This window comes from Budorcas taxicolor, chromosome 11 (assembly GCF_023091745.1).
Source record: "Budorcas taxicolor isolate Tak-1 chromosome 11, Takin1.1, whole genome shotgun sequence".
NCBI lineage: Eukaryota > Metazoa > Chordata > Mammalia > Artiodactyla > Bovidae > Budorcas > Budorcas taxicolor.
In genome coordinates, this window is record NC_068920.1 from 31,703,864 (window position 1) to 31,717,759 (window position 13,896).

Genomic DNA, 13,896 nt, shown 5'->3' on the forward strand with positions numbered 1-13,896 from the left:
TGTTCTCCATAGTGGCTGTACTAGTTTGCATTCCCACCAACAGTGTAAGAGGGTTCCCTTTTCTCCACACCCTCTCCAGCATTTATTGTTTGTAGACTTTTGGATAGCAGCCATTCTGGCCGGTGTGTGATGGTACCTCATTGTGGTTTTGATTTGCACTTCTCTGATAATGAGTGGTGTTGAGCATCTTTTCATGACATGTTAGCCATCTGTATGTCTTCTTTGGAGAAAGGCTTGTTTAGTTCTTTGGCCCATTTTTTGATTGGGTCATTTATTTTTCTGGAATTGAGCTACAGGAATTGCTTGTATATTTTTGAGATTAATTCTTTGTCAGTTGCTTTGTTTGCTATTATTTTCTCCCATTCTGAAGGCTCTCTTTTCACCTTACTTATGGTTTCCTTCATTGTGCAAAAACTTGTAAGTTTAATTAGGTCTCATGTGTTTATTTTTTATTTTATTTCCATTACTCTGGGAGGTGAGTTATAGAGGATCCTGCTGTGATCTTTTGGAGAGTGGTTGCCTATGTTTTCCTCCAGGAGTTTTATAGTTTCTGGCCTTACATTTAGATCTTTAATCCATTTTGAGTTTATTTTTGTGTATGGTCTTGGAAAGTGTTCTAGTTTCATTCCTTTACAAGTGGTTGACCAGTTTTCCCAGCACCACTTGTTAAAGAGATTGTCTTTTCTCCACTGTATATTCTTGCCTCATTGGGCAAAGATAAGGTGTCCATACGTGTGTGGATTTATCTCTGGGCTTTCTATTTTGTTCCATTGATCTATGTTTCTGTTTTTATGTAGTACCATACTGTCTTCATGACTGTAGCTTTGTAGTAGAGCCTGAAGTCAGGCAGGTTGATTCCTCCTGTTCCATTCTTCTTTCTCAAGATTGCTTTGGCTATTCGAGATGCTTTGTATTTCCATAAATTGTGAAATTATTTGCTCTAGTTCTCTGAAAAATACCATTGGTAGCTTGATAGCGATTGCATTGACTCTAAGGATTGCTTTGGGTAGTATACTCATTTTCACTACATTGATTCTTCTAATCCATGAACTGGTATATTTCTCCATCTATTTGTGTCTTCTCTGATTTCTTTCATCAGTGTTTTATAGTTTTCTATATATAGGTCTTTTGTTTCTTTAGGTAGATATATTTGTATGTATTTTATTCTTTTCATTGCAATGGTGAATGGAATTGTTTCTTTAATTTCTCTTTGTGTTTTCTCATTGCTAGAGTATAGGAATGCAAGAGATTTCTGTGTGTTAATTTTATATCCTGTAACTTTAATCCTGCATTTGATTCCATCAGGCATTCTTCCCTCTTCATACTTATTCTGTGTGTTTCAGAATATATGTCTTTCCCCACACAAGCCCAAAATACACTTAAATAAGTATTAGGTTTTCCAACTTGATTCTCTCTCTAGTGAGAGCTTCAAAGAGGAGAACATGATTTATGTTGAGGTTTTTAAAGTATTGGAATGAGTTCTCAGCTCCCATTGCTTTCATTACATGGACACTTCTGTAAAATCATATTCTCCAGGATGGAAAGAGCTGGAAGTGAAATGGGATCCTCTGAAACCTGTCAGGGAGTGAAGGTACACTATAGGGTCACTGAAACACAGCAAACAAAGATGAATACCTGGCATTTCTGAAGACTTTTTACATTGAACTTTAGGAGGAACTTTTAGTAATCACTCTCCGAAAAGGAGAGAGAAGGGTATAGAAATGTCCTGAGCCTTAGGAAGAGGGCAGAGATTAATCTGAGAAGTTAAGAGATCGTGGTAAGGAAAAAAATTCCAGGAGAACACACACTTTATGTACTCCCTTCTCATCCTGATCCAAATCCAAACAGGCACGGAGTAAGAAGCACCTTAGGAACGTGTGAGAAGACACTAGTGAGTCTCCAGGAGGAAAGGCCAGGAAGTAGAGGAACTATGGTGTGAGAGTGGATGTGTGATTGTTTTCACATCTAGAAGGTGGGAGTCAGCATTTGACTGGTAGTTCTGGATAGTTCTCAGGTAGTGGATTTGGTTTGCAGGTTCTCAGACAGGAGAGGAAGAGTGCTAGGAAGCTCAAGAATCAGGAATCTAAAATTCTTTGTAAGGGACAGTATATAAAGAAAGATTTTTGAGCCTGAAGACCCTTAGGAGTTCTCTCCAATCATGTCACTTATAGACCAGAATACCAACATCTCGGGAGATGAACAGATTTGCCCAAGTTAATTCAGCAGGTGGCATCCCTGGACTGGAATCATGTCTCTTCTCAGTGCAGGGTTATGTGTCTTATGTCTGCTTCTCCCGGTGTATTTCACACATTCTGTCAGGCTGGTGTGAACAGGCTGCTCCTGGTCACATCACCCACAGCAACTCTCACTGTCATGTCCAGGGCACTCTTCCTCTCAGAAAGACCCCTAAATACTGGTAGGAGGAGGAAGGGTCATGGGCTGGTAGGGTTCTTAAAAGCACTGGAGAGGACCACCAATGTTCAATTTCTTCCAGCCACTGAGGGTCCAGGGCTACATAGAAGTCAGGATTGAGAGTGGTGGGTGGTTAAGCACACAACAATTTCAAACACAAAAGGGTTATGTCACTTTAAGAACAAGGAGGGCAATGGATTGGCTGAGAAGAGACACGCTTTATTAGATGACATTTCTGCTTACAGAATCCTCTGTAGAGAAAGTGAAAGCACTTGCAAGAACAATGGGTCCAGGAAAGCCTGATACAAACAGCAGGCAGGCAGGGGATTTCCAACTTAGCTGCTTCTATAAATGGGAGGCCAGCTCCTTTGCTCTCTCTCCTGTTTCTACTATCTTGAATGCAGAGATGGCTGCCACCAGTTTCATAAGTTAGGATTCGATACTGCAGAAGGGAAAGACAGAGGACCTCTGAGACTTGGCAGAACTCTCAGGGGTACATGAGGGACAGTGCTGGGGAGATGGGGTGGCCAGGAAGACATCTGGAAGGGAAGGAGATGGGCATAGATACCTACCCAATGTGAAGAAAGTTTCTGTGAAGAGGACCTGGTCATTGGGCTCCTGAGTCCTCTTGCATGGAGAACTTGCAGGGGCCACTGGTAGGGTATGTGGTACTGTTGTAGCCACGCGTTCTGGGAAACAAACTCAGAAGGACAATGCAGATAGTGGAGAGCAGTTTATTACACCAGCGGCCCAAGGCAGAGTCTCCTCTTAGCCAAGCACCCCAACCAGTTTTTGTGAAAACCTTATATACCCTAAGTGCACTTGCTCAAACCCATCTCCCCAAATTCCTTGAAACTACTCTGGACAAGGTAAAAGAGAGATACAATCAAAGTTAACCCATGATTCATGTATCACAAGACTAGATAAACAGTGGACATTTATCAATAGGACTGTGGTCATATTCCGATAAACATAATGGAATTTACGACTTTGTTCTGTTACAGAGATAATTAGCACATTCTTTTAGGTAACGGAGAGTCCAAGTACAAGTCCTGAGGCTCTTTTATCCAGGGGATCTGGTTTCCCATTGGTATGCCACTTCTATAGACACTGGGCACAAAGCTCAGAGTCCATTGGGAGGGTGACCATGCATGTAGCCTAATGTCCGCAGCCTGGCCTAAGATGGAGTCCAGCTCTGTCTGTTTCCTCCTTCACTGTAAGCATTTCATTAGGTTGTCAAGTCTAAGAAAGTCTCTTTGGAAATCCGGTGTCAATCTTTGGATATTTTGCAATTGTATTCAATCTTTTTTAAATTTTTATTGGAGTATAATGTCTTCCCAGGTGGCTTCCCAGGTGGTTCAGTGATAAAGAATCTGTCTGGCAGGGCAGGAGGCACAAGAGATACAGATTCCATTTCTGGGTTGGGAAGCTCCCCTGAAGAAGGAAATGGCAACCCACTCCAGTATTCTTGCCTAGAAAATCCCATGCACATAGGGTCACTATGAGTCAGACATGACTGAGCAGGCACACACTCAAAATACATAGTGTCTTTACGATGTTGTGTTTCTTTCTGCTGTGCAGCAAAGTCAATCAGATATATGTGCAAATATAGCCCCTAGTTTTTTGGATTTTCTTCCCATTTAGTTCACCACAAAGCACTGAGTTCTCTATGCTATACAGTAAATTCTCATTAGGTATCTATTTTATACATAGGATCGATGGTGTATATATGTCAATTCAAAGTTGCAGTGAATTTTGACGTCTGACAAACTTTGTACGGACAGAAAATAGGCAATATTTTGGGATGGATAAGAGGTATGATCACAAAAGGATAGGACAGTTTTTCTTGCCTTATAACCTGGAAAATTCAAAAAAGAAAGGGACACAGCTTGTTGTAATGGATGAGGAGGATCAAGCAGGCATTGAAGGGTGGGAGCAATAAGAAGGGGGAGTAAAGGGTGCAATGGTAGCAAGTGCTCTAGGTTATTGTCTCCTGTCCTTCGTTGTCCCGGTAAAGGTCCAGTCTGAGCAAGGGGAATTAAAGAGCTTAGCTGCCCACTCAGAGGACAGAGTGAAGACCATCAGTGACCACTCCCAATTTGAAGCCAAGTTTCCTGTGCAAGATGAAGTCCTCCGGTGGAGTTCGAAGAGTCTACATTCCCAGAGCCAGGAGGATGGGGCCAGCATGCATGGCGGGGAGGCCTCGAGGCACTGGCTCCACAGCTCCATTGCAGTGGAGGACTTCATAAAGCTGCTGTGCTCTGTCTCTGACAAGAGGCAGATGAAGGAGGCCAAAAAATACACCTGGAGTGTCATCCTGGTCATTCTGGCCTGCACCTTCCTGGGTGGTATGCTGGGCAGTCCACCAGGAATACTCCTGAGAGGGATCATCGGGAGTCAGCTGATAAAAGGAAGAGAGAGAGTCAGTTCAAGCCAATTTCTCAGATCGTAATGAAGTTACCTCCTGGCAAGTAGAAGAAGCTCTTTAACAAAGCCACTGCCATCCTCAGAAACCTGTACTGGACGGATGTCAAGCAGCTGACCATGCTGGTCGTGCTCAGTGAGGCCCTGCAGAAGCAGCTGGTGGATATGCTGAACAATTATTTCAGCAAGGAGCTGGGCTTGGAAGTGAAGCAGGACAAGTAGGCCTCTACCTGGGAAGCACGGTCCATTTGGATGATTCTAAATTTGTTATAGTTGATGTATAACTGATGGGCAATGTTGCATTTTTTGCATGGGGTACAGCAAAGATCATGTACTTTTTCTGACGTAGCACTGCATTGATGGATGACCATCCTGGGAATGCAGGTATATCAGGAGCAAAAGACCGTTTATCCTTTTTCTTCTTACTCACTGATCACGTCCTTTGAAAAATTCTCAAAACTAATCAGAAAGATAAATAGAACTCAAAGAGAGGATAAAGTAGGGGGGAAACCTGCAGAATATTTCTAGCTCAGTGATTCTTTGATTTTAACATGATTGACTAAATGGCAGATTTTCATATAATTTAGGTATAATATACTATAATAAATGAAAATTTAAGGCAAATTAGAGATAACATTCAAGTAAGTTTGCAATTTAATCCTTTCTTGGTTCCTTCTAATTTATCTCAAAATGTCTGTTTCTTTTCCATCCAAAATATAGTAAATTTTAGGTGGGGTCTCATGTTTTACATGTATCTATATTTGCATCTTTGTTTAGCCCAGTGCCTCATCTAACATATCAGTAAATAACCATTGAGCCAAACTCACTTTCTACTTACAGAGAAGAGTGAAATAGTTTATTACGAAGTGAGTTATTACTTACTTTGACATAATTGCAGGCTTATTCAAAAATAATTTAGAAAATCATTTGCATTATGACCCCTCGACCTTTTTAAAGCTATTTGGTATGAATGAGAAAGGGATGACAGAGGATGAGATGGTTGAATGGCATCACCAACTCAATGGACGTGAGATTGAGTAAACACCGGGAGTTGGCAATGGACAGGGAAGCCTGGCAGCTGCAGTCCATGGGGTTGCAAAGAGTCAGACACAACTGACTGACTGAACTGGACTGGTATGAATGAAATTTGGTACCAAGCCCCCTGTTATTCTCACATCCACGTAAATGGTTCCTATTTCTGGGGATGATGGCAGTCATGGCAAGATACTCACCTTAGGGATCTAGAGATTTTATGCCACTCATGGGGGCTCTTTGGGAATAGATGTGCTCTAGGTGGGAACACTTTCAGGAAGGTGGGGTATTGGGGAGCCATCTCTGTCCTGCTTGCCTTAGGCTCCAGCAGGTCTTCTCTGGGTTGAGTTAAGGGGGTGGGGATTGGTTTCTGGGTTGACCCCAACACTCTGTCCAAAGTCTGCCTAGTGGAGCTTTTTCCTCTCGACCTCCTCCGTCTCATTCCCTTCCTTTCCTCCTCCATGTCACCACCTCATGTCTCCCTCCTGATAACATTATGTTTTTCTCTCAGCCTGAAATATGTCCACCCTCTTCCACATGAGTCTCTTCCCTTCTTTATAACTGTCTCAAGAACCACTTCCTGCAGAAGCGTTTCTGAATGTAACCGCACTCAGCACAAGGCACACTCATAGGTGTTGCTCATTACAATTATGAGTGATGTGCTCTGGGGTGGGCACTATTTAACTGGGAAGGTAGACATTCAGTTGCACTGATTTTTGTTTTCTTTTGAATGGAGTCTCATTCAGGGTAGAGTCTATGATTTTATTGTCACTTGGGATTTTTCTGATAGCAGACACCATGGCATCTTCCATGGTGTTTTCCATCAGACTGGGATTGTCATACATCTCTTACCAGCATTTGGTCTCTTGACTGGGGGATACATTATTCCCCCGAAAGTCCTCCCAAAATCATTTTTTTTTCATCAGCTTAGGAGAAAGCCCAAGGGCCATTTCCTCCTCACTAAACCTGCACAGATAAAGGATGTGGGGTTTTTTACTTATAGCACATGACCCTTTCCTGCTGGGAGGAAAGGACCTCCCCGTTAACCATGGGCTCTTTAAGGACAGATCCTGCAGGTTCTCATAGAGAAATGAACAGCCTGAAGGCTAAACTGACTGACTTTCCAAAGGACATTCCCATCCTTGGGCTCTGGGGTAACACTCCCCTTCTTCCCTCCCTGATTGACTCACTGTGCATCTTGCCCTCTCGCCTGACCCCTTAGGAATTCCTCACTGCCCCTTTCACTTCCTTATTCCTTAGGGTGGAGAGGAATGGGTTGAGAGCGGGTGTGACCACAGTGTAGGAAAGAGAAATGAACTTGCCCAATGTTGGTTGTAGCTGTGAATGGGTTGCAGGTAGGGTAGATGGTGGATCAATGGAACATGCAGACGGCTCTCAGGTGAGACCCACAGGTGCCCACCACTTTGCTGAGACAGCCTCCAGTCCTCATGCCCAATGCAGCATGGAACACGGTGCCATAGGAGATCAGGATGATGGCAGATGGAAGTAACAGGATGAAAATGCAGTCCAGAGCCATCACCACTGGGAGGACGCACTCAGCAGAGCCCAGCACCAGCAATGCACACAGCTGTGCCAAGCAGCCACTGCGCTCCAACCCCAGTGTCCAGCTGCACAGGTTGGCCAGCAGGGGCGGCACCATGCTTGTGGTGAAGCCCATGTCCACCAGAGTCAGATGGCAGAGGAAGCAGGACATGGGTGTGTGCAGGTGCACGTGAAGGCTAGCACCGCCAGCAGCCAGTGCTAAGTTGCCCATCAGAGTCAGGAGGTAGCATAAGAGGACAAGGACGAAGAGGACAGACTGCAGGGAAGGCCTGTCGGAGAAACCTAGCAGGAGGAGGTGCTTCTCTGTGCTGTGGTTGCCCTAAAAGGGGAAAGTTGCAGAAGGTTGGGAAGGATGACCCACAGAGGGTGATGTGTCCCTTACAAGCAAAGAAAAACCGGGACCGTGGTTGGTGGTGGGTGAGGGAACAGATGGCAGCACCCACATGCCTAATGTCCATTGGAGTTCATTTACGCTTCCGAACCTTTAGTTTAGAAAAGCAGCCATGTATAAGTATACCCTAATGATGTACTTCTATGAAAGTACGTCATGTTCTGTGTAAATTCTATGAAAGAGAAATCTCTGTCCTAGAGATGAACGCATCTGGACTTAATGGAGTAAGTCATCCCAAGGTCATAGCTAGTGAGTGGCACTATGGACGTGTACTCAGGCCTGTTTGATTTCCAAACAAGTGCTCTTTTGTGGCTTCCCTGCTTCTGGTTAAACTTATAGGAGCTAAAGTAGAGATCTAAGCTTCCTGTCACATGATAGCCCTTCAGATACTTGAAGACCGATCTCTCTTTGAGCCTCCCAATCACCTTCTTGGAAAATATGTAGTCCTTAAAAATAGGTGCTATCAGACCACCTGACCTGCCTCTTAAGAAACCTGTATGCAGGTCAGGAAGCAGCAGTTAGAACTGGACATGGAACAACAGACTGTTTCCAAATAGGAAAAGGACTTCGTCAAGGCTGTATACTGTCACCCTGCTTATTTAACTTATATGCAGAGTACATCATGAGAAATGCTGGGCTGGAAGAAGCACAAGCTGGAATCAAGATTGCCAGGAGAAATATCAATAACCTCAGATATGCAGATGACACCACCCTTATGGCAGAAAGTGAAGAACTAAAGAGCCTATTGATGAAAGTGAAAGAGGAGAGTGAGAAAGTTGGCTTAAAGCTCAACATTCAGAAAACGAAGATCATGGCATCTGGTCTCATCACTTCATGGCAAATAGATGGGGAAACAATGGCTGACTTTATTTTTGGGGGCTCCAGAATCACTGCAGATGGTGACTGTAGTCATGAAATTAAAAGACACTTACTCCTTGAAAGGAAAGTTATGACCAACCTAGACAGCATATTAAAAAGCAGAGACATTACTTTGTCAATAAAGATCCATCTGGTCAAGGCTACGATTTTTCCAGTAGTCATGTACGGATGAGAAAGTTGCACTATAAAGAAAGCTGAGCACCGAAGAATTGATGCTTTTGAACTGTGGTGTTGGAGAAGACTCTTGAGAGTCCCTTGGACTGCAAGGAGATCCAACCAGTCCATCCTGAAGGAAATCATCCCTGAATATTTACTGAAAGGTCGGATGCTGAAGCTGAAACTCCAACACTTTGGCCATCTTATGTGAAGAGCTGACTCACTGGAAAAGACCGTGATGCTGGGTAAGGTTGAGGGCAGGAGGGGAAGGGAACAACAGAGGATGAGATGGTTGGATGTCTTCACTGACTCAATGGACATGGGTTTGAGTAGGCTCCGGCAGTTAGTGATGGACAGGGAGGCCTGCGGTGCTGTGGTTCATGGGGTCACAGAGTCAGACACGACTGAGCAGCTGAACTGAAAATAGGTGCAATAGTCCAGGTTAGTATAACCAACACTGAGTAGATCAGAACTGTCACCTTGTTTCAGGTGCTCTACCTCCATTACTACATCCACTATACTGCTGAATGCCGAATTTTAATCTGTGGTGAATCTCTTTTCTAAGCTCTGTCCAATGTCCATGCCACTCCTGCTTACCATCTAGTGTGATGATCATGAGCAACACAGATGGGCACATGTAACAGCCTTTAAATGCAGAGTCTTCTGGGTAGAGGAAAACTCATTAGTCAGGAGACCTGGGTTCCACCTGAGATAACCCTCTTGGTCCAGCGATTTGATATGAGGGGGTCACCTCATTTCCCTTCATCTCAATATTTTCATGTATAAATGGTCATCTAGATGACTAGATGACTGCTGAGATTCCTGTACTACTTTCCTGGATCTCAGACTGATCAGCATTTTTCAAACAAATGAATGTGGATTCAAAGTCTTTAACTCTTGAGTGTGATGCTGAATCAATGGTATGGAAACCGTCATAGTTGATGTGATGGATAAAGTTAATGGAAACTTTCTACTGCAATTTTGCCAATGGGTATCTTTTACAGATAACCTATTTTCACCATCAATTTTACTTTTCTTCATTTGAAATAATAATCTTGTAATTCTTTATTAATTTTTCAGTAAGGAACTCTTTTCATCCCTGTCAAAATATTATGTATACATGGTTCTGTAGTTATAGCCCTAATAGGTAGAGCAAATATTAATAGTGTGATTAAGAATACATGTTTGGAAGTCAGCCTTCAGAGATTCAGTGTTGCTCTGCCAATTCCTAGATGAGCATCCTTGGGCAATGTTGTTTAACCTTCCATGCCCTTTTCTTGACTTGAAAATAATATTTGTTAACTAGTCAAACATTCAGAGCCCTTAAAATAGTGCCTGACAACATTTGTGTGTGTGTGTGTTAGTCTCTCAGTCCAGTCCAACTCTTTGTGACCCCATGGACTGTATGTAGCTTTCCAGGCTCTTCTATATGTGGTATTTCCCAGGAAAGAACCACAGAAGCATGCTTGGAAGCAGCTAGATCCACAGATCTGCAGCTCAGGGTGGGGCTATGGGTAGAGATCTCAGGGGTATTGGCACACAGATATCATTCCTGGCAAATGACATTTCCGGGCTCAGCATCCTGGAGATTCTGACCAAGGTTCCCTGCATCCCCTGAGAATGCAGACTTAAGCACCAACATGGCATAGGTCCCTGGAGCCAGAAGGGCAAGACAGAAAGGCTCTGAGAAGATGTGATTTAATTTTGAGCTGTTTTAACCATCCATACTTCCTCTTCTCTTTCCAGAAGTGGCGTGAAGATTTAAGAAATTAAATGAGTGCAAGTAAAGTTTGAAAATTGAAAACACTTTACTCCAGGCTGCCTAGTTCAATCTTCTTACTCTTTCCAGGCCCCTCCCCCATCCCTGTCCTGCTGCAGGACTTTCTCTTTCAGGATCACCCTCAACCTAATCTGAGCTTTTCTGCCTGCCCACTGGTGAGGTTTCAGAATCCCCAGATCCTACTGGACAGTGGACTTGGGATAACCCTTTACTGCTGTGCCTCAGTCAAAACTCACAATCGTGTTTTCTAAACACAGGGATAGTGAGACCCTGGAGAGCTGTCTCAAGGGAGAAAAAGCAGGTCAAGGTTTCCACTCGATTCCATCAGGCATTCTTCCTCCTTCACAATCATTCTATGTTTTTCAGAATGTATGTCTCCACCCACAAAATAGGCTCAAGTAAGTATTAGGTTTTCCAACATGATTCACTCTATAGTGAGAGCTTCAAAGAGGAGAACGTGACATATGATTAAGGTTTTCAAAATATTGAAATGAGTTCTTAGCTCCCACTCCTTTCATTACACGGACACTTCTGTAAAACCATGTTCTCCAGGACGGAAAGACCTGGAAAGGACCACCAAGTGTTCAAAGTCATCAAGACACTGAGGGTCCAGGGCTACATAGATGTCAGGATTGGGAGTCGTAGGTGGTTAAGCACAGAACAATTTCCAACACAAAAGGGTCTCTCATGTTAGGAACAAGGAGGGCAATGGACTGGCTGAGCAGATACATGCTTGATTAGATGACATTTCTGCTTACGGAATCCAATGCAGAGAAAGTGGAGTACATTCTCCAGCACTTGCAAGAACAAAGGGTCCAGGAAAGCCTGACACACACACAGCAGGCAGGCAGAGGATTTTAGCTGCTTCTGTAAACGGGAGGCCAGCTCCTTTGCTCTCTCTCCCTCTTCTACTCTCTTGAGTGCAGAGATGGCTGCCTCCCCGGCGTAAGTTGGGATTTGATACTGTGGCGGGAAAAAGAGAGGACCTCCGAGACATAACGGAGCTCTCAGGGGTGCCTGAGGGACAGTGCTGGGGAGATGGGGTTGCCGGGAAGACATCTGGAAGTGGAGGAGACAGCCATGGATCCCTACGCAATGTGGAGTAAGGTTCTGTGAAGAGGAAGTGATTGTTGGGCCCCTGAGTTCTCTGGTATTGAGCCCTTGCCGTGGTGGGAGTGGCCTTTGTGCTCAGCAGGGCTGGCAAAACTTCAAACTATGGAAATACTGTTTTGATTCACTTGTCCTTTATTCTGTTTAGGGATCCAGGGCTCTTAAACCTCCTTCTAGTCCCCAGAGAGAGGTTCACATAACTGGGTTATCCTATATTCTTTACGACCTGAGCTGTTAACTGACGTAAGAATATAAACACTCAGAAGGAACTTGGCATGAAGGCAGTGCTTAGCACGGAAGAGTGAGACTTCAGGAAAGAAATGTCTGTTGCATCTAGATTAGGAAGATATTTTTGAATGCAGCCTGGCAGAGGTCCTCTGAAGCATTCCAGTGACAAGATAGGGATTAAAGTTCCCACATTCAAAATTTTGAAGTAAGATATGCCTCCTACTTTCTGTAAGTGGAACCCTGAGTTGATTAAAGGAAGAGATCATTTTCTGCAACAGGTAAATTTAAAAACACAGGAAATACAGATGAGCAAGTGATATTGAACATGAGCATGCTAAGTCACTTCAGTCGTATCTGACTCCTTGCGGCCCCATGGACTGTAGCCCACTAGGCTCCCCTGTCCGTGGGATTTGCCAGGAACGAATACTGGAGTGTGTTTCCATGCCCTCTTTCAGGGGATCTTCCTGACCTAGGGATCAAAGCCATGCCTCTTAAGTCTCCTGCATTGGCAGAAGGATTCTTTTATTTTTTTAATTTATTTTTTTATTGAAGGATAATTGCTTTACAGACTTTTGTTGTTTTCTGTCAAATCTCAACATGAATCAGCCATAGGTATACATGTATCTCCTCCCTTCTGAAACTCCCTCCCATCTCCCTCCCCATCCCACCACTCTAGGTTGATGCAGAGCCCCTGTTTGAGTTTCCTGAGCCATACAGCAAATTCCCGTTGACTATCTATTTTACATACGGTAATGTGAGTTTCCATGTTACTCTTTCCATACATTTCACCCTCTCCTCCCCTCTTCCCATATCCATAAGTCTATTCTCTATGTCTGTTTCTCTATTGCTGCCCTGTAAATAAAGTCTTCAGAACCATTTTTCTACATTCTGTATATGTGTGTTAGAATACGATATTTATCTTTCTCTTTCTGACTCACTTCACTCTGTATAATAGGTTCTAGGTTCATCCACCTTATCAGAACTGACTCAAATGCATTCCTTTTTATGGCTGAGTAATATTCCATCATGTATATGTACCACAGCTTCTTTATCCATTCATCGGTCGATAGGCATCTAGATTGCTTCCATGTTCTAGCTCTTGTAAATAGTGCAACAATGAACAATGAGATACATGTGTCTTTTTCAACCCTATTTTCCTCAGGGTATATGCCTAGGAGTGGGATTGCTGGGTCATATGGTGGTTTTATTCCTAGTTTTTTAAGGAATCTCCATATCATCTTCAACAGTGGCTGTATCAATTTACATTCCCACCAATAGTGCAAGAGCATTCCCTTTTCTCCACACCCTCTCCAGCATTTATTGTTTGTAAACTTTGTGATAATGGCCATTCTGACTGCTGTGAGGTGATATCTGATTGTGGTTTTGATTTGCATTTCTCTAATAATGAGTGATGTTGAGCATCTTGCCATGTTTGTTAGCCATCTGTATGTCTTCTTTGGAGAAATGTCTGTTTAGGTCTTATTCCCACTTTTTGATTGGGTTGTTTGTTTTCCTGGTATTGAGTTGTAGGAGCTGCTTGTATATTTTGGAAATTAATCCTTTTTCAGTTGTTACATTTGCTATTATTTTCTCCCATTCCAAGGGTTGTCTTTTCACCTTGCTTATAGTTTCCTTTGCTGTGCAAAAGCTTTAACGTTTAACCAGGTCGCACTTGTTTACTTTTGTTTTTATTTCCATTACTCTAGGAGGTGGGTCATAGAGGCTCTTGCTTTGATTTATGTCATCAAGTGTTCTGCCTATGTTCTCCTCTAAGAGTTTCATAGTTTCTAGTATTACAGCAAAAAGATTCTTTACCATTAGTGCCACCTGGGAAGCCCAAATATTGAACACTGTTGTTGCTGTTCAGTTGCCAAGTCGTGTCTGACTCTTTGCAACCTCATGGACTGCAGCACACCAGGCC

General features: G+C 43.3%; 1 protein-coding gene across 1 annotated transcript; it reads left to right on the top strand.

Moving 5' to 3' along the window:
* Window positions 1-4,597: 4,597 nt before the first annotated feature.
* On the top strand, window positions 4,598-5,058 carry LOC128055588 (protein C19orf12 homolog). The gene is made up of 2 exons (XM_052648189.1): window positions 4,598-4,834; window positions 4,888-5,058. Exons 1-2 carry the CDS (start codon window positions 4,598-4,600, stop codon window positions 5,056-5,058), a joined length of 408 nt encoding a protein of 135 aa, XP_052504149.1.
* Window positions 5,059-13,896: the final 8,838 nt, after the last annotated feature.